The sequence below is a fragment of the Zalophus californianus genome, chromosome 6 (genome assembly GCF_009762305.2).
Source record: "Zalophus californianus isolate mZalCal1 chromosome 6, mZalCal1.pri.v2, whole genome shotgun sequence".
In the NCBI taxonomy this organism is placed as follows: domain Eukaryota; kingdom Metazoa; phylum Chordata; class Mammalia; order Carnivora; family Otariidae; genus Zalophus; species Zalophus californianus.
Window position 1 is genome coordinate 135,031,960 of NC_045600.1, and position 27,542 is coordinate 135,059,501.

A 27,542-nucleotide genomic window follows, 5' to 3' on the forward strand; every position below is an offset into this window, starting at 1 on the left:
AAATGCGCTCTGCGTGAAGGAAAGGGGGGCTGAGTGTCAGAGAGCGAGCTCGTCATGCCCTGCGGGGGGCGGGGGGTGGGGGGTGGGGTCCGAGCAGCCACGGAGGTCCCACGTGGTGCACACAGATGGACACTTCTCTTTCAGCTTCTCTAAAACTCGCGGCTGAGAGCATGAGGTGGGATGGAGGTTACTCCCTGGATAGAATTTACTGATGAGCTCCAAAGACAGGGGCGTGACCGAAAGGCAGCCCGTAGGAGAGTCCGAAGGACTGTGTGACTTCAGGGTTGTAGTTTGGTTTTTGGATCCTTTTGGAGTGTCCTTCGGATATGTGAGATGCTCACTGTAAGCATAGTTGAGAAAAAAGGGCTCAAAGCCTCAAAGAAGAGGAAGCTGTTTGCCCAATGTTCCGGTTATTACCAACAGAGGGGAGACACAGATCGGGGCTGGACCCCATCCTGAGCTTTCCCTGCCAGAGTTCTCCAGAGAAGCAGAACCAATAGAAAGATTTATTTTAAAGGTCCAAGTCTGAAGGTCTGAGAACCAGGAGAGTCAGTGGTGTGAGTCCCAGTCCAAGTGTAGGAAAAGACCAGTGTCCCAGTTTGAAAACAGTCAGCAAGGAGAGTGAATTCTCTCTTACCCACCTTTTGTACTATTCAGGCCTCCAGCTGATTGGATGAGGCCCACCCCCAGCAGAGAGGGTCATCTGCTTCACTCAGTCTACTGAAAAAATTGTTAATCTCCCCCAAAAATACCTTCACAGACACACTCAGAACAGTGTTTGACCAAATACCTGGGCACACTATGGCTCAGTCAAGGTGACGCGTGAGATTAACCAGCACACACAGCTTCTCCATACTTGAGAAGGCACGTCTTCCACACCTCTCCTGACTTGTTCTTGATCAGCACAGCCTTGGCTGTTCTTGGCCCTTCTATGTAAATCAGTTGTCAGAATCGGCAAAACGAAGTTTGGGATTTTGACTCCATGTATCAGTTTAAGGGGAATCAGCAGAACCCTTCCAATCTATGAATATGGGTTGACTTTCCATTTATTTAGGTCTTTTAAAAAAATGTCTTTCAGTACTTCCAAAAATTTCTCTGTAAATGTTTTATAGGTTTTTGTTAGCTATATTCCCAGATATATTAGATATATCCCCAAATATATATATTTGTTATATATCTCCAAGTGTAAATACATATATGTGTGTGTATGTGTATATTTTTAACCTAAAAATACTATTTTGTCATCATGTCTGAAAATGTCTGCATGATCATGTTATATCCATACCAATATTAGAAACAGTTTGTTAATGAATCACACCTAAATCTTGTTAAGAACAGGTAAACATTAAACCCTGGATTGCTTATCGTAGATAGCAGAACAAACTATTAGCTGTAATTTGCATGTTAGGTAAATAGCCCTCTTCGAGTAGAATCAAAACAATCAGTGATACTCATCCGCTTGACAACATAATATACACATAAGAAAGTTAGTGATTGTACTGGTTTTGTTGCTTAGCCATTTTATCTGTCTCACATTGAATGCACAGAAACAAAACATAATGTGAAGAAAACTATGTCTTCATTATTAGTCACAGTGAAAAGGGTCTGCTGCATCCTGCAGGCCTGGGTGTTATACACTGGGGAGCACTCGAGGGCTTACGTGGATCAATGTACTGTTTTGATTCTGAGACACCGAGTAGAATCCCATCCATATTTAGTGACTGAACCAATGGTGGAAGCCTCAGATCTCACGAAACAGGAAAAGACCCTAACAGAGAAATAGAACAGTCCATCTGTCCAGATGTTCTATCTTTAGACTCGTGCTTTGGTGTAAGGTGGAAAAGGGGGCCATTTCTTGAGTACCTGGATACACGTTTATTGTGGTCTGAAGACTGCTGGGGTGATACTGTGTCTGGGATCATGAGAAGAAGGTACATATTGAAACCACTGTCAGATTAAGAAAATTCCACAGCTCGTCTTAGTTCTTCAAATAATGAAGCAAGTGCCTTTGCTAGGCTGACAATTTGTGCTGTATCGATGCTGGTGCTTTGTTAGCAATTTTCAGATATGCATTATGTCTCCAGTACTTATTTATCTCTTAACTGGAAGTCTGTACCTTCTGGCCATCTTCACCCAAGTCCCCTACCCCCAGCCCTCTTCCTCGGATAATTACCAATGTGACCTTTTTCTACGAGTTTGGTTTTTTGAGATTCCACATATGAGTAAGATCATGTGGTATTAGTCTTTCACTGTGTGGCTTATTTCACATAGCATAATGGCCTCAAGGTCCGTCTGTGTTATTGCAAATGGCAAGATTTTCTTCTTTTGATGCCCAGTAATATTCCATTGTGTATGTGTACCATCTGTATACCATGTTTTCTTGCTCTGTTCATCTGTCGATGGACACTTTGGCTGTTTCCATGTCTTGGCTATCGACAAGCCATAATGCTGCCATGAAGGCAGGGAGGCAGAGATCTCTTCAACATAGTGATTTTGTTTCTAAAAGCAAATGATTAAATGAACCACGTGGTGGATGTTAGGGTAACAGATTCATACTTTTGTTTTTTTGGAAGTCTGAGTCTGCTCCCTGGTGTGTTGTAAGGGCAAGAGCAGGTAAGAAACCAGGTCTCTGAAGCATGCTGTGGAGCATCGTCCTTGGCCATTTAATAATGGGCGCTCCATCTCTCTCTGACACAGAAATAGCATGGAGCCCCTCAACGCATGGTATTTCTTATTTACATTTATACTTATATTTATTTTAAAGATCTTATTTATCCATTTGAGAGAGAGTGTGAGAGAGAGCATGAGCAGGGGGAGGGGCAGAGGGAGAAGCAGACGCCCTGCGGAGCTCGATCCCAGGACCCCGGGATCATGACCTGAGCTGGAGTCAGACACTTAACCCACTGAGCCACCCAGGTGCCCTGCATGGTAATTTTTAAGACAGGAATTACCTGAAGTCCCTCAGGCACCTCGATGTCTCCGGAGGTTTTAGCAGCCCTGCAGACAGTGATCGGCTCACCAGCTGAGAGGTGCTCCTGACCAAGAAGGGGCTGGAGACGAACTTTGCCCAGGTGTCCATTTTCAGGGGCTGAGGGATGGTAGGGGAGCTGCTCCAGGTGCAGAGAAGGCAGAGGGGGCCAGGGGCGCTGCCTCCCTTCCTTAGGCTTCCTTTGGGTGTGTTTCCAATGTCTTCCATTGAGTATTTAGAAAATCGAGTATTTGACTCTTATTTTTAGTTATTTTCCTGGTGTCAGCATTTTGGCTGCCTTCCACAGGCTTTCCTATCACCAGGCGCTCCCCTGCCTCCCTGTTGAACTTCAAGTAGCTCCTGGTGGAAGTTTGCATTGTTCGCGGGTTGAAATGATATCAGGATGCAAGTGAACTTGGAGCTGGGTCATGAGATACAAGACTGCTCCAGTCCTTGGGCCCAAAGGCGACTGACCATTTAGGAAGACTGAACAACAGCTTTCCTGAGTACAGGTGTAAAGTATGCTGTAGACATTACAGACAAGAGAAAGGAAAAATAAAAATTACCTGTAATCTCACCGCTTAACGGTAACCACTAGAGTGTGTATGAGTGTGTATCTGTGAATTTTCTTTTCTTTCTTTCTTTTTTTTTTTTTTATAGAAGTAGGACTGTGTTACACATGCTGTTTTGGAATCGTTTCCCACCTGAATGACACATTACAAACAACTTTATAGGTCAATAAGTTTGAAAGAACAAGAATTTTAAGACCTGTTTTATGTTCGGTTGAGTGTTTTTGAGAACTTCCTTGTCTGTACCTGATAATCTGCTCACGGGTACGTGTCTTTCCTGTTTAGACATAGCTCAACTAACTATTGGGGTTCCTCTGGGAAACAGACTACATTTCAATCAATGCAGCTGAATTGGGACCTTGGGTTAGTTTATGAGTGAGTGCAAAGAGGAAAATCGTGTTCTTGGAGCCGGGGCAGCGAGGCAGTAACTCGGTTCAGACTGTTGCACGTGCATTTCTTTGATAACACTTTGTGACTTAGAGCCTGGACACATTGGCCAGGCAGGAAATGGGGAGAAGGTGGCCAGGGCAAGGCTTCTGTGCAGAGCCCTCTTTTTGGGCTCCGATGCAACTGGGATGCTCTAATCCGTGAGGTGAGACCTCCGATGCTTAGGGCCGGATGTGGTGGGGGCCCGAGGGGGGAGGGCAACAGAATCTGCAGAAATGAATTTCCAGCTCTGTACTTAAAAAGGCTAATTAGAGGAAAGAAATGATGGCTAAACAGATTACAGAGAACCCTGGGGTTTTGAAATGATTCCATATTTCACAAGGCGTTTGAGTCCTGGCCATTCGTGCTTTGAGCTCGGTTGGCCCAGCGTGCAGCTGTGGCTGATGTTTTGGGTCTCTGTGCACCCCCGCGTTATTACTTCTGTGATCCCCTCTAGGCGTTTCCCCAACAGGAGGCAGATGCTGCCCTTCCTCCCGTTTGTCCGTGGGTGGTACCGGCGGCTGTGCCATGTGCAGCCCGAATGTAGGCTGCTGGGAGCCTGGGAGGCACACCGCTCCTACCCACCGTGCGTCTGGGCCCCGTTCCTGTGTCTCTTCGGTTTGCAAAAGATGTGGACTGTGGGAATCCAGTCATGCATTCTAGAAATGCCTGCCTCCCACCCTCTCTGGGGTAGAACTTCCTGTGGGAATCTCATTAGAAACCGATGAGATTTTTGCTGTGACGCCAGGCACTGTGCCTGGCATCTTGTCTTTGGAACAACGGGCATCGGGTGGCTGTTTACAGCAAATGGCTCCTGGAGGTAAGGCTGGGAGCAGGAGAAAACAGATTGACTCACTTGTTCTAGACTGAGGCCCAGGGCTCAGAGTCCCCAGGGACACCCTGTGGTGGATGCTAAGTTCGCTCAGCACAGTGACTTCTGGAAGGTTGGGCTCAGAAGGCCTTTTGCATATCCCGTGCTTCCTCATCTTCCGGAACGAAGGTTCTAGAGTGAGGAATGAAGCTGTTAGGAGCATCAGCCTGTGGACAGCTGTGGAGGCGATGGGTATCCTGAGCTTCTGAGGCCTGGAACGAATTGTTGACCCACAGGCCCCTCCCCGGGGATGCCCGAGTATCCTACCTGGACCTGAAACAGAAGCAGAGTCATCCCCAGAGCACTCGGAATGAAGCTCAGCCTGCCCTCTTCCTTACAGGATGCTGAGCTTGTGTGTGTAAAACGGGCATGTCATGAGACCTTTTGGTTTCCCTGAAAAGGAATATTGGCAATCTGGGTTCAGTTCTCGGTAAGGTACCATGCACCTTAAAACTCTTTTGAGTTTCATGTCTGTGAGGGGAGAACCTATGCGAACAGGAATTTGTGTGGGAATGAAAATTTACCACTAAGTGAATGTGACTTACTCAGTTTCCTGCGCGCACACACACACACACACACACACACACATACACACACACAGAGTTTATAGAGCTACGTAAGAATCAGGCAAAAACAAAAAAAAGGAAAAAAGAAACCCAGCACAAATAATCCTCACTAGCAATGCTTTTGTAAAAGCTAGCCACGTTATCCAGTGGTTTCTTTCTATGTTTGCTGTCCTGGGATGAAAGCCACAGGCCTGCTGATGGGCGGTGGTGATCCTCACATCTGTCAGCCTCACGCACGCTCCCAGATGGGGCCTTGCTACCTCCCTCGGCTTGTCCTTTATTCCTGGGGCCCCTGTGCCCTGTTCCTGAGGAGTCCTTCACCACTGCACAAAGGGGTCAACTGCCAGGGCTCCGGACAGGTGCAGAGGCAGGTGCTTTTGCGGGGAGGACTCTTTCTGCTGACAGACAAAGCATGGGACATGGACAGGTTGGGACACGTCCCTCTCCTTCTCTGCGATGGTTGTGACCCAGTGTCGTTGGACAGGACACTTGGAAATTTGAAAGGAATAAGCAGGGAGCATGACACCTAAACGCGTCTTCATGTCTCAGGGAACTTCCAAGGGGGGTTGGGGGGTGGGCTCAGCATGGAGACTCTTTCGGGTTTATCTTACTGATGAAGCAGGAATGTCATTAGCGCTTTGGCTCTTCTGGGGGGAGACAGAGAGGCTGAGAGCGTCCATTTAGAAATCTCTGCTCATGCCCCGCTCCGTGTGGCCAGCTTGTGAGCCTGCTTGTTGCAGTCACTGTGAGGATGGGTGAGCCTGGCCTGCCCTCCGGGAGCTTGTGCTGAGACGGGGACACAGCCAGGAACACTGACACAGGACAGCCCGAGAACCACAGGGGAGGAAAGAATGGGGTACTGTGGAGAGCCGGGAGGGGTGCCCCTCCTGGGCAGGAAGCTCTTCCCAAAGGAGGTGCAGCTTATGGTGGGTTTGAAAGGAAGCACCCCGGAGCAGGTGGACGGGCAGGGAGGCGTGAGGGCGTTGCAGGAAGAGTGGATAGCATGTGCGAGTTTGGGTGTGCAGAGGGAGAGCCAGGTGAGCTGCAGCTGTGAGCCTCAGCCCTCCACCCCCCAGAGCCCTCCAGAGGAGAGCCCCAAAGCTGCATGAGCTTGCGGAGGCAGCAAGATGAAGTGAGGAGACCTAGGGTCCATGTCCATGGTGCCCTGGGGCTTCCTGAGTCAGTGTCACCGGCATCTGAAGCCAGCCCCACTGCTCAGACGTGCCATGGAGCTCCCTCTTTTGGGAGAGGCTGAAGGAGCTGGTGACCCGCAAGGGTGATTGCATGTGCCCAGAGCGACTGCTCCCCCTTGGAGGTGTGTGGAAGCTCTGTTGTCTTCTCTTTTCGGGCAGTTGCCCTGCAGGTTTAGCTCTGCTGTGGAGGAACTGAGGAATTGTATCCAGTGTGGTGATTTGTGGGGGACCCCCTATGTCTGCCCTGTTCCACTCCACCCTTCATGTGCGCTTATACTATATAAGCACAGGGGTGGACACAGCTGCCTGGGGGGATGGGCGCCCATAGGGGTCCCGGCTGAGGACCTTGGGGTATGCTCTCGTAGCATCGCCAAGATGTGCCATCACTAGATCAGCAATATCGGCATGCCTGTTCTTGGTTTGGTCTTTGAGAGCTTTGAAAGCCTCAGGCCCCTGGTGCCCCCCGCCGCCATCCTCAACATTGAACCTGCAGTGGATGCAGCTTGACCGTGGGGGGCAGGCCTGGTGGGGGGATTCTGAACACTTGAGGTCCAGCAGTCTGCATCTGTAGAGTGGCGGGGGAGTGCCTGGGCTCGTGGATGTTAGTCTGGGAGGTTCGCCCCCCACTCCTCAGCCCAGGGGAGGGGGCATGTGGGCGCTGGAAGAAAGCCACCCCACGCAGGACACGGCTGTGGCGATTTGTCTTTTTCGTCTGTCGAGGAGGGTACCCTAGTGGCCAATAGGAGGATGCCCCTATCTATTTGGGTTTTTTTCTTGAAGTTTTTATTTGGATGTCATTTCCAACTTAAAAAAAGTTGCAAAAGCAAAAATAGTATACTCTTTACCCAGATTTTCCTGGTTTAACATTTTGCCTCATTTGCCTGATGATGGCTGTGTGTGTGTGCATATGGATTTTTTTTTTTTCTGAACTATTTGAGGGTAAGTTACATATATCATGTCCCTTTCCAGGAAATACTTAAGTGTTTATTTCCTACAAATAGGATGTCTGTGTCTTTTAGAAAGTAGTTACCCGATAATGATTATATTTGGGAATCATGTAACATTTTGAAAAGACGTTCATAATTTTATAACTTCTGTTAAATCCCCACTGTTTTTACATGTGTGATTTTTGTGTTGCCCGTGATCAAACATGAACAGAGGATGGTGATGGCTCTGACTTCGCAGATTTTCCCTCCTTTTCTGAGTCTCTTTGGATGATGTCTTGAATGGATTTAGTTTTCCAGCTTTCTTTCATTCACTGCACAAATGTTCCTTGTACCCACTATGTTGCCTGGTACCATGCTTGGTGCTGCGGGTTTGAAGGTGAGTGAGCTCAGACAAGGGTCTTGCCTGAAAGGAGCTCCCAGCCTAAGCAAGAGCCAGGAATGAATCAGATAATGACACAAACCAGGGATTCACAGACTTTGGCCCGTGGGTCCAATCTGGCTGTCGGCCTGTTTTTGTATGGCTCATGAGCCAAGAATGATTTACATTTTTAATGGTTGAAAAAGAATGAAGAGAAAACTAACATTTCATGATGTGGAAAAAGTGTTAGCAGATCAAATTTCGGGGTCCACAAATAAAGTTTTATTGGAACACCACCATGCTCAAGCATTTTCGTACTGTCCGTGGCTGATTTTGCTCCACAGGGACAGAGTTGAGTAGTTGCCATGGAGAATGTAGGACCCACAAAATGAAAAAAATATTTACTCTCTGGACTTTTACAGAGAAATTTTGCCAAGGCCTGGTGCAAACACTGGTAGACGTGCTAGGAAGGAGGGTTACAAGGACAAAAGAAGTTGTGTACTAGGGCGTCTGCATGGGGAGCTAGGATCTGAAGGAAAGGAAGGAGTTGCCTTCCAGACAGCATGTTCAAAGGTCCTGTGGTTGGCGAGTGTGGCCTGCAGGTTGGAGACCATTAGGGTCAGGATGGATGCAGGGTTCTGCTGAGGGCACTGACTGGTTCTTCCTTTTCTTTCAGGTAAAATCTATTTCCAGCGTGTTGGCATCCTCTGGAACATTGGTCAGCTGCAGCCTGGGGTGTGAAGGATCTGGAAGCTGTCTCGTCTGAGGTGTTGAAACCAAAACAAACATTGTTGATGAAACTTTGACACCCTTGCGTGTGTCGAACGATGGCTCCGAATGTTACTGCAGGAGAGTCGCCTCTACCACCCTTTGGATGCCCCTTTAAAATGTCACCCTTTTCTCCTCAAGAGGGCTTTTGCCTTGCTAAGGGGCAGGGGTAGAAACATTTTGACTTAAAAAAACATAATTTTAAGGTAACTGTTGATAAAAGTAAAGAGTAAAGTTCAGAAGTTAACAGGAACCTAAAAAACGCAAAAGCCTGAAGGATATTCAACTTAGAATCTCTGACATTCTGCTCTCCTGGATCTATGACATTCTAGACATCTGACCTTTTGGTGGTCTTTTGGGCTTGGTCAGATTTTGGCCTGCTTCTGGTGATGGCTGTGCGAAAGTTCAAAGTGGAAATGTTGAGAGAGCTGGCCAGCCCTAGCGAAGCGTAACTGGTGTTTCTGGCTCCTTTTCTTTCCTTTTTCAAAAAAGGGTTCAGCAGAATCAGGCATAGCTAGTTCACAAAGAATTCTGAGCATCAGGGAAAAACCTATACGTGCTCATATACAGGTGTGTACGTGTGTGTGTGTACGTACACATAGAATCATTTCTCCTTTTCTCGGGGGAAGAAGCAGTACAAGGCAGCCTTTGGTTAGGAACATCCTCCTTGTTTCTCTGCCCTGTTCTACACTGTTGCTCTTGGAAATGTAATTTTAAAAAATCACCGTGGTGATTCAGATGAATGGGGATTGGGTTGGCTGGAAAAGGCACAGTGTCAGGGACTGGGTTTGAAGTTGGGTCTAGGCCAGACTGGACTGGGAACCCTGCGGGACCCAGGAGGTTACCGCAGCAAGGCCCCTCCCACAGGGGTGGGTTGGGGGTCGTGGCTTGTTTCAGAGCTTGCATTGCCCAGACGTCTGCCAGCTTCCAGAAGCAGGGCTGACTTCTCGGGGTTGATGGAGACCTCGCATTTTGCTCTTTCCTGGGGGTTGAGATTATCTGCTACAACCAAGCTGCTTCTGCTAAAGCTGTTAGCAGTGCCTTTGGGGCCCCGGGACTCTGTTCTTTCTGGAGCGGGGTTTTGCTTTTCTTTTTCTTCTTTTTCTTTTTTTTAATCCCCTCTCTTCTTTTCTGGCATTCTGCAAGGTTTGTGCATTTGCCTGTGGATGCCTGCACCGTTGGCTTTGGATGAAAGCTCTGTAGCCTTTGCTGACTCACCTGTTCTCAGATTCTTGTTTCCTGAGAAGCGCAGTCGGTGCGGCGGGGTCTGGGCGGGGGGGTCCCCGGGTTCCCGAGGCCCCGGCTGTCGGGAAGGCACACTGGCCTCTGCAGGACGGAGGGGTGCCCAGGGAGATGGCTCGGGGAGGAGCACACCTGCACAGGCGGTTGTCCCTCCACTCCCTCCAGCTCATGGGTGGTTTCTCTTTCCCTTCTCTCCTCCGCCCTGTTTGCTCCAGGTGCGGGCCTGCTTTACCTCTCCCCTCCACCGGGGACTCATGGGCCAGAGTGGTGACTCAGTGGGACCGGCCGCCTGGTACCTGGGCGCCCTCCAAACCCTTGGAACTGGAATCCTGTGTGTGGGGGGAAAGCTCAGTGCTCCCGCCTTTCACATCAATACCGGGGCCACCTGCCGGGTGCTTTCTGCTGGGCCTGGCAGACACGGCCCGCCGCCAAGAGTGACCTTCTAAATCCCAGAGCTTCAGCACGCGGGCTCCTAAATAAAACCCTTTCGGCGTGACCCACGTGTGCCTCGGTTTGGATGTGTTCCGAGGAGGCACCAGTGAGGCGCCTTTTGGTGGTCAGGGGTGCAGGCACATGGCTGGGAGGAGGGCAGGGGTGGGGGCCCTGGGGGAGAGGCTCGGCCCTGGTGGTCTAGAGGACAGTTTAGGGCTGCGGTGGGGCCGGTGGGGAGGAGGGCATGGGAGGGATGTTTCTGCACGCAGGTGTAGGCGCACCTGCTCGTTTCCTGGAGGCTGCCGCTTTGGCGAGGAAGTCCTGAGCCTTCATCGTGTTTGGAGAATCCTGGGGTATCTCCAGAGAAGACACAACCAGTTGTGTCAGAAAGTGCTGGCTTCTTACTGCCTCCTTCCTCCCTGGCTTGGCTTCAGCTGGTGAGGAGCAGGACTCCAGGAAGGAAAGCGCGCTTTCTTCCATCCTAACGGGGTGTCCTTGGAAGTTATGGAGGTGCTGGTGGGCGTGCTCAGCCTTCCTCTTCCCAGAGAAGCGGCTCCTGCTCACTTCTCTCACAGCTGGAATTGGCAGGGTGGCTCTTTCTCCCAGCAGGGCTGGGGGTGCGGTGGGGAAGCCAGCCCCCCCGGGAAGGTCCCGTCAGCTGGGGTCTCCTGTGGGGTCGGGTCCTTCAGACACCCAGGGAGGGGCCAGGCTGCTGGGGGAGAAGAAGCTTGTCCCAGAGTCGGTGGGGGTCCCCCAGGGTTGGCCCATACTGCACCTTGCCTTTTATCGGGGGGGGTTCCGTTGGGGATCCACCCCCACCATGCCCCCCTGCGACACAAGGGATGCCTGTCTTGCCTGGTGTAGGACCATGTAGGACCTAGGAGAGCCTGAAGGGAAAGGTGATTCATAGTATCAAAGAAAGCCCTTCCCTCTACTGCCTGCACGTTATTCAGGAGATGGTTGTTCCATATGGTGTGGGGCTGGGGGACAGACTGGGCGGCTGATGCGAAGGGACTTCTTATAAGGAATTGGCACCCTGTCGCTGAAAGTTTTGTCAGTCTCCCCTCCGTGCCCCGTTCGGTGGGAGTCTTGTGTTTAAGTGAATCAGAGGGAGATGGCCAGAAGAGCAAGATCCGAGGGATGGGATACAGCAGTGCCCCAGGCCTGCCAGTGAGACTGAGGCAACCATTTCAGCGGATCGGACAGCTGCCCCTTCCTGAAGAGGGGAGCGGAGGGAGGGGTGAAGGGGAGGGAAGAGGACTCCGCACAGGAGACGCTAGTGCAGGGCTGGGAGAGGACGCCATGCTGCCTCACCGATGCAGCCCCCTGCAGCCCCTGCATCCCCTGCCCGCTGCGCACCTCTTCCCAGATCAGAGTCACGAATTTGCAGGACCCGATAGTGCTGACAGTTCTCACCATTCATGGTCTCCTGGGCTGAGGGTATTGGCATCAGGTCCTGTCTTCGGCAGTTAAGTGGTTTCGTCCTTCGAGGGCGAGGGGCGAGTAGGCTCCAGGGCCCGGGCCGTGTCTGCTGCAACCCGCCAGCGTGGGGGAAGGGTCTGCCCCAGCAAGCCCCCCAGATGGCTTCCTGAGGAGACTGGTGGGGGCCGGGGCTGGCCTTGGGCCTGGCAGTGCTGGTGTCTTGCAACATTCTTGTGGTTTGTTTTTATGAATGGACCCCAGAGCATGTGGACTCAAGCGCACATGGCACACAGCTTGTGAAAACGGTTTATTTTGCATTAATTTAATTTTTTTATTATTTTTTGAGGGGGGGAGGGGCAGAGGGAGAGAGAGAATCTTCAGCCCAGTAGACAGTCTGACGCGCAGCTCATCTCACGACCCTGAGATCATGACCTGAGCTGATTATCAAGATTCAGACGCTTAACCGACTGAGCCACCCAGGCGCCCCTATTTTGCATTGTTTTGGAGAACCAGGCAGACTCCCACGTTCCTGAGGTGGCTGTGAGCCACATCCTAGATTGCTACCCGAGTCTTTGGTCGGTCAAGTACCTGGGTGTGCATCTCCTTGGAAAATGTACTCAGAACGTGCTGAGGTGTGAGATTGTGTGTGCGGTTGGTTGGCTTATCAGCAAGCTTGGTTCTCCCAGGGATGGGTTTTCCACGAGCTACGCAGACATGATGGGAACACAGAGAGCTCTCGTGTGTTGGCAAAGCAGGGGCCGCGGGGCCTGGGCTGGAATGTCTAACCACTGACCTGTTGTGGGAGCTGCAGGCAGGTAGGAGTGTGGTGACTTTTCCTCCTCGTCTGCGGGAAAACCAGCCGGGCTGCCGAGCCCTGCGGGAAGGAGAATCGGGAGGCGGCCAGACCCGCGTGGGATTCCTGGTCTGGCTGCCAACAAGCCGACAAGCCAACGGCCATAGGGCAGGAGCAAGCCTACTTTGATGATTGCGATCATTAAAAGGAATGATCCAGCAAAGCACGAGCTGCATGTGCCTGGCACAGAGTCACTTGGGAAATTGTCACCGCTGCCCCCCGTCACCGGTAAGGTTTGAGTCCCTCCTGTGGGCCAGGTGTGTTTTCATCCAGGCTCTTGTTCAGCTCCTTGGGAGAGTCCTTTCTGTAGGCGTCCATCCTGGAGCCAACGCGGGGTGCTGCTCTCATTTCCACGGGTCCTGGGCTGTGCCCATCCAGAGCCGCACCTCCTCCCTGACTCCCCGTAAGAAAACACATCTCCTGTGGGCCCAGCACTTTCACGGCCTGGGAGTCCAGCCAACCACGTGGGGAGGCTGGTGATGGTCTTTGTTTTCTCCTTGGAGGCACGGGACCGGGATGGTTTTGCCGCTGTGCAGGGTTAGCTGGTTAAAAGGGACAGGTCTTGGGCCTCAAGTCTCCTGCCCTCTCCAGCACTTTCCCCTAAAGGAAGGAGGGAGGGGGGCGTCTCTTCAGAGACCATATAGCAGCTGACGCGCGGGATGGCATAAAACCTCTGAGCTCTGGGTCAAGGACCCTGAAGGTCATGTGTCCTGCCTGGCACCCCACCCTCTAGAGGGCCGCATTCTGGCTGTGGCCTTCTCCAGATCTCATGCTAGAATTCTCTGCCTCAGTGTACCTGGCTTCCGGGGACATCCTGTCTAGGGCCGCTTGCACCGTGCCTGCACCATGGCTGAAGAGTGGCCAGGTGTGCCTGGGACGGGGGTGTGCAGGCTGGCTGGGGTGTCCACGGACAGGTGCAGGGCCCCTCGCAGTGCAGACCAGGTGGGGATGGCAGGTGCAGGGTGCCAGGCTGCCGGCAGAGGCCTCTGCTGGAATCCTGGCCTGGGCGCTGCAAACTGGGGCAGTGGCTCTGCTCAATCCACGGGACCCGACTTGGGCTGTGCGCCAGGGAAGAGAGGGTGTTTGGCTTCATTCTAGGTCTGATCGCCTCAGCGTCATTGTACAACTTTAGAACCAGTGGCGGCGGGGAGACGACCAGACACACACATGGGATGACAAGCCCGCCCCGGAGACCTGCGGAGTGAGGACACACTGTTTGCCAGACTGGAGTCTGGTTCACGGGGATCTTCCATGTCTCCTTTTTTAAATTTTTTTTTTCCCCAATCAAAGATTTAGTAGGGACGTGTTTGAGATTGCGTTGTTTTCCTTTGTAATGATTCTCTCACATTACACGATGTGAGGCCCCTCGCGTTACATGGTCTCTCTCACATTACACGACCGCCACCCCCAGGTTCCTGCCTATTCCTTAGATGTGGGGGTCTTGCCCAGATTTGTTGGGCATCCTGATTCCAACTACTCAGTTCCATTTCTCTTATGAGCATTTGGGAACTTGTGAGATCCTGTGTCCCAGCATTGGCTCTGGAAGATGTGACCGCCGTATAAGACATCACCTAGTTCCGTCTCTTCTAGATTCACCTAAAATAGGACTTGGAAGTTATGAAAAAACATTTCAGACTGATTTAAATAGAATTTTGATAAATAGTGGATTTATTATAAAGATGATTTTTTTTAATTGGTGAAATTTTGGAAGACTGGTAACTATAAAGAAGATAAAATAAGTTACTCAGAGAATAACCACCCTCAACATTTTGGCGTGTTTCCCTCTGAACTCACCCCTACCTGCCCCTCAACTAGCCTTGACATCACCCCGCATTTTCCGATGTTCTCGCTCTCCTCCCAGTTCCCTTGAGATCCTCGTGAGCATTAGTGTACTTTTCTCTCATTTTACTTGGAGCCACTATCCATGGAAATAATTGCTGGAATTGTTCTGGAATAGAAAGTGAAGAACAACTGAGTTGTATAAGCACCACATAAAGTAACGAAGGAAATGGGATCATCTCCTTTTCATTTGAAAGCTACCCCAGGGGCATGTTGCTCACGTGCGCGTGTGCGTGTGTGCGTGTGTGAGACAGAGAGGGAGGGAGGGAGGATTGAATGAGAGAAGGTGTCCATGGTGGGTGCCTGATAAATAGGATGCCATTGTATTCCACATTCAGCAGGTGTTCAGGGAGCCACAAGGCATGATGCAGCGTCTGCTGGGTCACAGAGGTGAGCGGGACAGGCGTGCTTCTGTCTTGTAGGGCTGGTGAGGTGGAAGGAAGAGGAGGTTTGCACGCAGAGCCCCATCAGGGCCAACCTCTGCTTTGCTAAGATGTCTGTAATAGTAGAGTGCCAGCTACAGTTTGTTGTGCTTTAAACGGCTTCCAGACACCGTATTAAGAGCTTCAACTCTGAAGCCAGACTCGAGGCCTGCTTCTAGTATTTACCATGCATGGGACCTTGGGCACGGCTCTTACCCACCTGTGAGCCCCTCTGCTCACCTGTAGAAGGTGAGCGCCCTGTAAGGAGAGCGCCCACCTCATGCGGGCATTGCGGGGTGGGTATGCTGTTGTAAGCACAGGCACGTGGCTCTCACGTGTTAGTGCATGTGGCACCACTCTAGGGGAGCTTCTGTCACCATTTCTGCTCTACAAGCTAGGAAACCAGGGTACGGGAATGGACTTGCCCAGGGCCGAAGCCCTGGGTGCTGCATCGCTGCCCGGTGCTGGGTCTTGGTGCGAGCTTAGGGGCCTCAGTCTCGCTGCTGAGAGCTACACAGTGTCAGAGGCACAGACAGGGTGCCGTCCGTGGAGGGCTTTCCTGAGGTGGCTCTCTTTCCCTTCGGCAAGGCGTCTGTGGCAACAGGTGCTTGGTGCTTGGGAGAGTGGGGTCCCCAGACGTAGCCCCTGGGCAGAGAGGAGAAGGGAGGGTGGGGTGGGGACGGGAGGCTGCAGAAGGGCCTTTCTTTACCTGGACAATCCAGCTCCTTCTCTGGGATAAGGTTTATTTCCCAAAAGCAGGATGAGTTCAGCGTTGGGGAAGCTAAGTCAGGTTGGAAGAAGATCAGACCTGGGTAGGGCGTCTTTCTCCTTTAAGTCTCCCTCTTCCCATCTTTGCTGTGGGCCTTCCAGAGGGGCCAACCTCGGGGTGAAACAGGCCCGCTGTCCCAAGGGACCCCCACCCCCAGGTTCCTGCCTATTCCTTAGATGTGGGGGTCTTGCCCAGATTTGTTGGGCATCCTGATTCCAACTACTCAGTTCCATTTCTTTTATGAGCATTTGGGAACTTGTGAGATCCTGTGTCCCAGCATTGGCTCTGGAAGATGTGACCGCCATATAAGACATCACCTAGTTCCGTCTCTTCTAGATTCACCTAAAATGGGACTTGGAAGTTATGAAAAAACATTTCAGACTGACTTAAATAGAATTTTGATAGTGGATTTATTATAAAGGTGATTTTTTTATATTGGTGAAATTTTGGAAGACTGGTAACTATAAAGAAGATAAAATAAGTTACTCAGAGAATAACAACCCTCAACATTTTGGCGTGTTTCCCTCTGAACTCACCCCTACCTGCCCCTCCCCCTTTCCTCCCTCCCTCCCTCCCTCCCTCCCTTCTATCCATCCATCATTTATCCACTCATTATTTGCAGACATTTATTGAGTGCCCCCTTATGCCAGGCTCTGTGTTAGTTGAAAAGTTCGAGAAGTTGAGTCTGGGGATAGACCAGACACACGACCTCCAGGGATGACAGAGAAGAAGGGGCCGTGACAGGCACTGTAGGGTGGGGTGGGGGCTCAGAAGCCCTGACCAAGGAGGGACCAGCTCTGCTTGGATGACCAGTGATTTCTGGACTTCTATGTGGGTGACTTTCATAGTCTTCTCTACAAAATTGGGTCAATAGCTGATTTTTTCGCTGAATACTATGAGCGTTTCTGGTGTTACTATTATGAGCCTTTTTTTTTTTTTAAGATTTTATTTATTTATTTGACAGAGAGAGACAGCGAGACAGAAAGTATGGGGAGTGGGAGAGGGAGAAGCAGGCTTCCGCCGAGTGTGGAGCCCAATGCGGGGCTCGATGCGGGGCTCGATCCCATGACCTGAGCCGAAGGCAGCCACTTAACCGACTGAGCCACCCAGGCGCCCCACTATTATGAGCATTTCTGACATCCATAAATATTTAAAGCAATTCTTTAAATGAGGGGCTTAGAATTGTATTTTCTAGGACTGCCACCGAGTGACCCGGTCTCTAACCTATATTGGCAGAAGCTATGGAGGCCAGGGGCCCCGTGGCCAAGTCCAAGGAGCGAGGCCTCTGGGGTCTCACCTGGCCCCCGAGGAGAGCTCAGATAATGGTTAGTTGCCTTTCCTCCTCCTCTTTCCTCTCCTTTGTGCCCCTTTCAGTATTTCAGTGTGGAGCCTAGAGGAAGATGAAGCCTGTGTGAGCGCTTTTGGCCCATCATTACCTCCACGTGACCAGGGAGCTTTGGCTCGCGGCCAGGCCCGGGGGTCACCGCCGGGCTGTGTGCTGTCCTGACCCTCTGCTGTCCTTCCCCTGGCACAAAGCCGCTCAGTGACCCTCAGTGTGGCACAGACTGGAGCCTGTAAAGGGCCGCGGCTGCCCGGGGAGGGCTCAGTGGGCAGACTGAGCTGGAGCTCCACACCTGTCAGGGCCCCGCCATTTCTGTCCACTCCCCATAGGGGTGGCCCCCCTGAGAGCCCCCAGCGGTTCTGATGTGCAGACGGGGTTCAGAACCACTGAGCCCTCTGCCTGGCCCTGAAACAGCCATTGTATAAGGTTTGGACTCAATCTTACTGGTTCTCCTGTTGTCTCTGCACCACGGACTTGGGACACCACCTCTGTGATATGCTAGTTCTGCAGCCAAGTTTTATGTTTAAAGCTCTTGCATCTCAGCTCTGTATCTTTGGGACTCGGTCCTAGGGCCTGGGAATGTCCAGCCTGAAGTCTGTCCCGGCAGATTGAGCACTGCCCCGCAGGACGTCACGGGGGGATTTGTCGCGTGGGTATTTGGGCTGGAGGGACACTGGTGGGGGGGTCACGGAGTCCAGTGTCCTCGTGCTACACTTTAGGAAACAGGCTTACAGAATTTATGGGAATTCCCACTGTTTCCTCCACAGGGGGTAAGCTCCCTCTGGGGCCGGACCATCAGCACCCAGAGCCGAAGCAAGACTCAGCAGGTGGCTGCCGGCCTCCTCTCCCTCCAGGTCTTCCTTCTACACCTGTGCCCGTGGTTTTCCCGCCCAGTCCAGGGGAGGGTGCCGGCAGGGGGGTCGGTCGGATGGGCACGGTCCAGACTGGGGAGAGTGTGGCCACTGCACTCGGGGCAGAGAGTGGATTTGGACCCATCTATAAAAAACCCCAGATTCACAATGTGGAGCTCCCGAAGGAAAAGTACTATAAGGTGTTTCCTAAAAGCAGCTCAGCGACCAAGGGACTTAGAAGTCTGAAAGCCTGGAACTTCACCCTGAGGGGGACCAGGGAGCACTGTGGAGAGTAGCGCCCCCTGCCTCACAGGCTGTCGCCAGTGCCGGGGTGGGGGGGGGTCGGCTGCTGGGGCTTGGCTATCTATCTGTTTTCCCGTCTGGAGGCCCCACCAGCGCATGTCCAGCTGGGAGGAGGCAGTGCCAGGGCGGGGTGTTCTGTCCGGGGTGGCCAGAGCCCCCAGGGCCGGGAGATGGCAGCCAGGCCCTGGACTGCCAACAGCCAGCCTTGTAGGCCCCACAGGAGGCCCACTTGGGGACCACGGTGGGGTCCATGGAGGCCAAGGTCACACAGCATTGAAGATGCATTGAAAATGCAGGAGCCCAGGTAGGCTCAGCAGGCCTGGGGCCTGAGATTCTGCATTTCCAGCAAGCTCCCTGGAGAGGCCAGTGATGCGGGTCCAGGGAAACATGCCACGGTTTCGGTTGCATTTTTCCTCTACCCTGCCTCATGGTCCCTCCTCGGCGTGACCCGCCCCCCCACTTCTTCAACAGTCCCCAGATACCATGAAGCCTGCTGTATTAGAGTCACATGGAGGTCCTGACCAGACGGCCCCATGTGCCGACTCCACAGACCGTCCCTGAGACCCCAGGCCAGAAGGCTAGCTGGGAGGGAGCTATCCCCGGTGCCCTGGAGGGGAGCAGGGACATGAGTGGGGTGACGGTTTCCTTCCCGTGCCCAGGAGGGCCACCTTGTTTGGAGGAACAGATTTCCTGGAATGGCCGGTGAAAAGAAAAGGCTTCAAAAAACAAAATATTTGTTTCCTTTTCTATTCAGCAACCTACAAGTGAAGAAACCTCTCCCATTCAGGAGGTGAGGGTCCAGCCCTTGAGGGCCCACTAGACACTGCAGGCGGGATTGTCAAAGAGGTGATCCCGCCGTGGCGTCTCAGCACGGGGCCTGGTGCCTTCCACGTGTGCCACGGGCAGGTCTCAGGCAAAATGGGCCATGGCTGGGACCTGACGTTGTCACTGCGGCATGGACAGATCACCTTTTCCAAAAAGGTGATTGCGGGACGCTAGCATATGCGGTGCGAGAGTTCGCTTTGGGGAGAGAGAGATGGGATGCGGTGCCATTTCCCACCGCCCAGGGAAATGGTGAGCATGGAGAGGAAGAACAGAGCAAAGTATTTGGACGCCAGCCAAGCAGCGACACAAAGTGGCGCGAGGAAGACATAGATGCAGAGGAGAGAAAGAGAAAGTGCCCCCAAAAACTTCAGTTGCAATGGATAAAAAGTTACGAGTTCGAACTTTGCAAGTAGAGGTAAAGAATCATGAACCTGGCACCAGAGGATGATAACTGCGTAGTTGGGGAGATTTTCAACATTTTCAGCTTGGCAGGGAATTTCAGATGTTTGCCCCCCCCCCGGGGGTACCCCAATTACGGGCAGGGCTTCCTTTGCACGTGGGCATAAGGGAAAAGACAAAGGGGCAGCTGGGTGGCTGCAGGGCCTGTGAGTGGGGTCGGAAGGACAGCAGGGTGGTGGGCCCCTGGCCTGACCCCCAGGAGAAGGGAGCGACTGGACGGGGCAGGTGAGGCTGCCTCGCTCACCTGTTAGTGCTGTGGGCTGGGGTGTGTGCGTGGCACCCAGTAGGCATCTTGGGGTGGCACATGTCTCCATCCAGTGAGATGTGGATGCCTTTCCTAGGGCAAGGCCAGATGGCATGAAGCCTCTGTGCACTCGAGAAGATGGAGGATGAGAATGAGAGGGAGGTCGCACTTGAGAAAGGCAATGTGAGTCAGGAAGCTCTCCCCGCCTCCCTCCCTCCCCTCCGGTGTGCTCACCGGGCGCATTTCCCTGCTGGCCCTCCCCAAGCCCCACCTGCCTCTCTCCAGGATCCCCTGAGCTTCCAGACCTCTTCCAGGCATCAAGGTCGTCCACATCATCTTTGATTCAACGTCCGCCCTCCTCCCCATCTTCCCTCCCTGCCTCCAACCAGCTGGTCACCGTGGGTTCTTGCCACTTCCTTGCCTCCCCTGCGGTTGTAAGCCTCAGTCCCCCTCCTCCCCTCCAGGCCCTTCTTCCCCCAGTCTGAGCTCCTGCAGAGTGTCCTAACTGCCCTCTGGGCTCCCGCCTACCCCGGCTCCGCCCTTAGGGTCTCTCTAACACTGCCCTTGGGGTGGTCTCAAGCACTCTCTGACCAGGCGCTTCTGTGGTCAATAAACCTTCACTGGCTCCCCATTGCCAACAGATTAAAAGTCCAAACTCTTTAACTTAGCTTAGGAGGCGATCCGCAGCCTGCTCTGCCTTCTACTGTTTCCCCCCCGCCTCCAGTCTTCACACAGCCCTTGTCCCCAACGGTTCCTGGACACCCACGTGCCCTGCCCCCTTCCGGTCAAGGTCCAGTCCAGCCCCACTTTTACGTGGTGCCATGGACCACTGACACGTGGCCCTATCTCCTGAGAGCTTTACTCTCCGAGGTGGCCAGGTCCTGGTGACACTTAAGATCTAGGGAGCTCAGACACAGTGCTACCGCTATGGGCTTTCTTTGGCGGCCCGGGGGGCTTATGACTGTGGGGTCATCTTTGCCTCCTGCTTTCTGCCTTCTGTACATCTGAACTCTCTTTACCAGATCATCCTGGTGTCAGGTGCAGTCAAAACTCAATCACATAAAACACATGGGGGCAGAGTTTCGATGTTCTGGAGGACCTGGGGACGTTCCTGCACTGCAAACACATGCACACACTTTTACAAGGGTGCCTTGGACATTCCTGCCCATAAGCATTCTTTCTGCCCCCCTGCCACTGGAAGCCATGGACTCACCCTCTTCCCTGCACCTCAGGCTCTGGGGCCCTCCCCTGCTGCCACAAGCGCTGATCAAACCCTCTGCCACCCCTGCCCCCAGCAAATAGCACGCTTTCTCGAGGAAGGGCCCTTGTCGAGGCATCCGCAACATCATCAGAGTGCTCGCTGGCCCCGCCTTCCCCGTGATGCTCCAGCTTCCGGGTGCACCTGTCAGTTCTCTTTGTGGTCAGTCCGGGGTCTTGCATGTGGACAGCGAGGCTGTGACCATTTTTGATAGTGACAGTGACGGTAATATGAGGACATTGCTGGTAAATGGATTTGGGAGTGTTTTTAAAACGGAAACGAGTCGACCGGCACCTTAAGTTCTCCAAAAGCCCCTGGTGAGCCAGGCACCTGAAAAGTCTCGTACAAAAGGAGGAGACAAAAGAAGAGGAAAATGAAGGGAGGTAAGGAGAAGGACCCCCAGTATTCCTGAAGGAGGAGGAAGTCCATCACTGAAGCAAAGGCAGGGGTGGAAGCCCTGTAGCTGGCTGCCCGGGGTCTCTGGGCGTCATAGGAAATGCTGTGATTTCATTCATTCACTCAGAAAAAAAAAAAAAAGCGGCTGAGCCCTACTCTGTGCCAGGCACTGTTCTAGGAACTGGGAAGACCCTCATGGACAAAACAGAGCTGGCTTGGGTGTCCTTGGGATTTGGACTAAGCAAAAGGCAGGCATCAAGCAAATACAAGTCTCTCGTGGTGGTGAGAGCCCTAAGGGATGAAGGCGGTGGTCAGCCCTGAATCGGATCAGAAGGGAGAGGAAGGGACGGGACAAGGGAGGAGGCCCAGGAGTGAGGCTCAGGAGGAATGGCCCAGAGGTGAGATGGGTCCCAAGCCCATCATAGGGATACTTTCCTATCAAAGAGCCTGGAGCCCATTTCCCGGAGTCAGACACCCTCCCCGGGCAGGGCCACCTGATTCCCAAGCGAGCCTCACGACTCCTTGCAAAGAAAACTGTGGGAGAAGACAGTCATGGGTTTTAGTGGTTCTCATTTTTTTAAGTTTTAAAATTTCTCTCTTTGAGAAGAGGCCTCCAGCGTGGACACAGCTGATTTCACAGAGAACCTGCATCTGGGTCCAGCTTCATCCCAGAAAAGGGCACAGTGAGGGCTCATTGTAGGGTGGGGAGGGGTCAGGTTTGTTTCCTCCCCATGGGACAAGATGCTCCAGTGTCCTCGTGAGGTGACCTCCACGTCCTTTTAGAGAGCTAGCCTGCCGGGAGTGTTTGGTGAGGAGAGACTTCAGGGATGGCGGGCTCTTTCTTTATAGGAAAAATTTGAGGCCTAGGATGATGTTACTTTCTTCCAGAGAAGACTTTTCTCGGCTTCTGCCAAACGCCTGCTGGCAGGACAGGAGCAGGGCCCGCTGTCCTGCCAGGTTGCGGCCTGAGGCCTCCTGGTCAGCCAGAGGACGTGGAGCCAAGCTGCTTGCCCATGGAGATCTGGCTCAATTCTGGTTTTCCTTTGCTCTGGGGGCATAACACTTTGGGATCAGTGTAAAGGTAGTGGTGGTGAGGGGGGGCTCATTAGGGCCCCAGGCTTTGTGGTGGGTCCCCGGATGTGACTTTTGTCCCTGAGCCCGTTGGAAGCACAGCTCAGTTTCTAAGCAGATTCATCTGGACCCACTAGCGCCCTCAAGGCAAAAGCAGCTTCGAGGGCTGGGTTTACTGTTCTGGGTTCTCTTCTCTGCGACTCTGCTCAATCATCCCTCACTATCTTGTCATCTCTTTGATGCCTTTAAAAAGAGTCTTTCTTTTATGATATCCCATCTTTTTTTTTTTTTTTTAAATAATTGTTTCCTGGGGATAATTTCAATGGCCTAGTGGGCCATTTCCAGAAGCTGAGGTCTTAGTTACTTCTCTAGGCTACTCCTGGCCATGGGCTTCTCATCAGTTTCAGAGATTCCCCCCACCCCTGGGAAAATGGAGCCCAGCAGAGCTTGGGGAGGGAGTGGGGAGGGCAGAAGAGGGCTGGCTGGGCTCTGGGTTGGGGGCTGAGCCTGGCACATCTGGGCCTTCAGAGCAGGAAGAGCTCAGAGGTACAGCCTCAAGTCCAAACCTCCCAGGAAGGCTTGGAGGGTCTGGCATCTGGGCCCCCTGAGGGAGCGCCCAGAACCAGCCTCCTCGCTCACCAGCTGGCAAGTCCGTCCATGTTTCTCTAAGGGGGTTTGGGAACAGAGACAGCCCACACAGAGAGAGGAGTAGTAAGGAGTGCTGGAGGGGCAGACCTTAGAGGATCAGAGAGGAGGGATCAAATTGCCTGCAGGTATAAAGAGCTGGCATATTTCTGGGAGGCCTTTAGGTGGGGTATTCTGTGTTTTTCTGAACTTAGGCATTCGTATAGAAAAAGAGGCCCAGATAGAGCAAGATGGCGGAGGAGTAGGAGACCTGGATTTCGTCTGGTCTTAGGAATTCAGCTGGACAGGAAGTTAAACCATTCCGAACACCAACGAACTCAACAGGAGACCGAAAAAGAGAGTAGCAACAACTCTCTGAACAGAGAAGCCACCACTTTCTGGAAGGTAGGACGTGCGGAGAAGTGAATCCGAGGCGATATTCGGGAGGATAGACGGCAGGGGAGGAGGCCTCCGTCGGCCGCTTCTGGCAAGTGCTAGAGCCACGGAGCACAAAATCGGAACTGTTAGAAGTCGGCTCCGCTGAGGGACGTCACTCCAGTGGCTAAGCAGGGGGTGGAACCCTCACGGGACAGTGTGGTCTTAGGACCTTCGGGGTCACAGAAAGACCGGGGGAGCCTGAGTGCGGCAGAGCTCCCAGGTATCGGAGCGGGGAAGCCGGCTGCAGAGACGGAGCCGAGGCGCGGGCTCTCAGCTCGGGGTGGCCATAAACCGTGATCTGCGGCCCAGTCGGGCCACTGCTCCTCCAGCAGGGACCCAACAAGCGGCAGAGCCGGGGAGACTCCTCTTCCTCCCCTGGGAGGAGCGGCGCGGGAGCGCACCGCAGGGATCTGCTGGGTTTGGAGACTCCACACGGGGTTGGGTGCCAGAGATGGAAACACTCGGTCACAGGCCGGGTGAGCACGGAGTGCGGCCGGAGACTGGGGAGACCGGAGTGACTGCTTTTCTCTGGGGGCGCACTGAGGAGCAGGGCCCTGAGTTCTCAGCTCCTCCGGGTGGAGATTGGGAGGCCACCATTTTCACTCTCGTCCTCCAAAGCTGTACCGAGAGCCTGCAGGGAACAAAAGCTCCCGAGAGCAAACCCGAGCTGATTGCTTAGCCCAGACTGACAAGGGCGGGGCAATTCTGCCTCCCGCAAAGACATTTGGGAACCACGGCAACAGGCCCCTCCCCCAGAAGATCAGCATGAACAGCCAGCAAGCCAAGACCAAGTTTACCGATCAAGGAGAACGGGAGAACTCCAGCGCTAGGGGAATACTGCACATAGAATTCATGGCTTTTTTACCATGATTCATGAGTCTTTCAAAGTTAATTTTTTTTAACTGCCTTTTTCCCTTTTTCAACCAACTGGCATCAATCCCTTTTTAAAAAAAATTTTATTTTTCATTTTTAGAGTCATATTCTATTCCTTCATAGTAGTTACCCTTATTTTTGGCATATATATATAAGTTGTTCTAACTTTAAAATTTTGAGATACAGTTTCTTCTAACATAGCAAAATATACCCTAAATCTCTAGTGTATGGCTTTGTTCTAGTCTCCTGCCTGATCACATTCTCTCCCCTTTTTTTCTTTCTTTCTTTCTTTTTTTAAATCCTCTTCTTTCTTTTTTCAAACACCTTCTTATCAGTTCCTTTTTTAAAATTTTTTATAATTTCATCTTTATAGTCATATTCCATCCCTTCATCATATCAACCCTTATTTTGTACATATTTAAGTCTTTCTTTCTTTAAAATTTTAGGAGGCACTTTCTTCTCACAGATCAAAATACACCCAAAATCTAGTGTGTGGCACTGATCTATGCACTAGCCTGATCATATTTGATCATATTCTGTTTTTTTTTTTGTTTTGTTTGTTTTTATCTTTTTCTTTTTCTTTTTTCTTTCTTTCTTTCCCTTTCTTTTCCCCTGGTTTCAGGTCCTTTCTGATTTGTTTAGAGTATATTTTCTGGGCACGTTGTTAACCTGTTAGCATTTTGTTCTCTCATTCATCTATTCTCCTCTGGACAAAATGACAAGATGAAAAATACCACCTCAGCAAAAAGAACAAGAGGTAGTAGCATCTGCCAGGGACCTACTCAATACGGACATTAGTACGATGTCGGGCCTAGAGTTCAGAATCACGATTTTAAAGATACTAGCTGGGCTTGAAAAAAGCATGGAAGTTATTAGAGAAACCCTTTCTGGAGAAATAAAAGAACTAAAATCTAACCAAGTCGAAATCAAAAAGGCTATTATGAGGTGCAGTCAAAAATGGGGGCACTAACTGCTAGGATAAATGAGGCAGAAGAGAGAATTAGTGATATAGAAGACCGAATGATGGAAAATAAAGAAGCTGAGAAAAAGAGAGATAAACAGCTACTGGATCACGAGGGCAGAATTCGAGAGATAAACGATACGATAAGACAAAACAACATTAGAATAACTGGGATCCCAGAAGAAGAAGAAAGAGAGAGAGGGGCAGAAGGTACATTGGAGCAAATTATAGCAGAGAACTTCCCTAATGTGGGGAAGGAACAGGCATCAAAATCCAGGAGGCACAGAGAACCCCTCTCAAAATCAATAAAAATAGGTCAACACCCCGACATCTAATAGTAAAACTTACGAGTCTCAGAGACAAAGAGAAAATCCTGAAAGCAGCTCGGGAGAAGAGATATGTAACCTATAATGGTAGAAACATCAGATTGGCAACAGACCTATCCACAGAGACCTGGCAGGCCAGAAAGGACTGGCATGATATCTTCAGAGCACTAAACAAGAAAAATATGCAGCCAAGAATACTATATCCAGCTAGGCTGTCATTGAAAATAGAAGAACAGATAAAAAGCTTCCAGGACAAACAAAAACTAAAGGAATTTGCAAACACGAAACCAGCCCTCCAAGAAATCTTGAAAGGGGTCCTCTAAGCAAAGAGAGAGCCTAAAAGCAGCATAGATCAGAAAGGAACACAGACAATATACAGTAACAGTCACTTTACAGGCAATACAATGGCACTAAATTCATATCTTTCAGTAGTTACCCTGAATGGAAATGGGCTAAATGCCCCAATCAAAAGACACAGGCTATCAGATTGGATTAAAAAACAAGACCCATCGATATGCTGTCTGCAAGAGACTCATTTTAGACCCAAAGACACCCCCAGATTGAAAGTGAGGGGGTGGAAAACCATTTACCATGCTAATGGACACCAAAAGAAAGCCGGGGTGGCAATCCTTATATCAGACAAATTAGATTTTAAAACAAAGACTGTAATAAGAGATGAGGAAGGACACTATATCCTAATTAGAGGGTCTATCCAAGAAGAAGATCTAACAATTGTAAATATCTATGCCCCTAACATGGAAGCAGCCAACTATATAAGGCAATTAATAACAAAAGCAAAGAAACACATTGACAACAATACAACAATAGTGGGGGACTTTAACACCCCCCTGACTGAAATGGACAGATCATCTAAGCAAAATATCAACAAGGAAATAAGGACTTTAAATGACACACTGGACCAAATGGACTTCACAGACATATTAAGAACATTCCATCCCAAAGCAATGGAATACACATTCTTCTCTAGTGCCCATGGGACATTCTCCAGAATAGATCCCATCCTAGGTCACAAATCAGGTCTCAACCAGTACCAAAAGATTGGGATTATTCCCTGCATATTTTCAGACCACAATGCTTTGAAACTAGAACTCAATCACAAGAGAAAAGTCGGAAAGAACTCAAATACATGGAGGCGAAAGAGCATCCTACTAAAGAATGAATGGGTCAACCAGGAAATTAAAGAAGAATTTAAAAAAGTCATGGAAACCAATGAAAATGAAAACACAACAATTCAAAATCTTTGGCATACAGCAAAGGAAGTCCTAAGAGGAAAGTATATAGCAATACAAGCCTTTCTCAAGAAACAAGAAAGGTCTCAAATACACAACCTAACCCTACACCTAAAGGAGCTAGAGAAAAAACAGCAAATAAAGCCTAAACCCAGCAGGAGAAGAGAAATAATAAAGATCAGAGCAGAAATCAATGAAACCTTATGTGTTGACTGGACAGAGCTGCACGGACCTGCTGTAAAACAGCACGTGGCCAGTACAGTTTCCCATATTTTGCTTTCTAATCGTCCCAGTGAAATAATCTCAAGAGTTCAAAGAAGCATGAGAAAGGCAAGCCCAAGGTGATGCAATCTATGGTGCTGGCCCCTGAGGAGAAACAGGTTAGTTTTTGTTTTTCAGATGTATACAATGTACTGCATTGACCACCATCCATGCTATTTATGAGTAAGGGGGATTTTCTGCTTAGATTAATAATCTGTTTCTAGAAGAACAGCCCATGGGAAAGTATCCTCTTTTCCAACTCTAAACGGGGAAGGCCATTGCCTATGCTAAAAAAAAAAAAGTCTTAAGATTTAGGTACTGATACTTAACTCTTTAGTGGAATGCACAGAATCAAAGATCATTAGAGACTATTTCCCCTGAGCACACAGAATGGAGCAGAAGGAGTGTAAATGCA

The 27,542-nt window shown here is 51.0% G+C and overlaps 1 protein-coding gene across 5 annotated transcripts in view; it reads left to right on the forward strand.

The window, feature by feature from the left end:
• The window catches only part of FAM174B (family with sequence similarity 174 member B), a 29,518-nt gene extending 19,114 nt beyond the window's left edge, over positions 1-10,404 (forward strand). Inside the window, exons 3-4 of one of the 5 annotated variants that reach the window (XR_003515891.2) lie at positions 8,575-9,236; positions 10,124-10,257. Coding sequence is in view for 2 of the 5 variants with exons in the window: in XM_027571849.2 (XP_027427650.2) it covers positions 10,124-10,346 (223 nt within the window). In the remaining 3 variants the exon portion in view is untranslated. Of the gene's footprint in view, positions 1-8,574 lie in introns of all 5 variants that reach the window. The other 4 variants (XR_003515893.2, XR_003515892.2, XM_027571849.2 and 1 more) reach the window with 4 other exon arrangements.
• Positions 10,405-27,542: the final 17,138 nt, after the last annotated feature.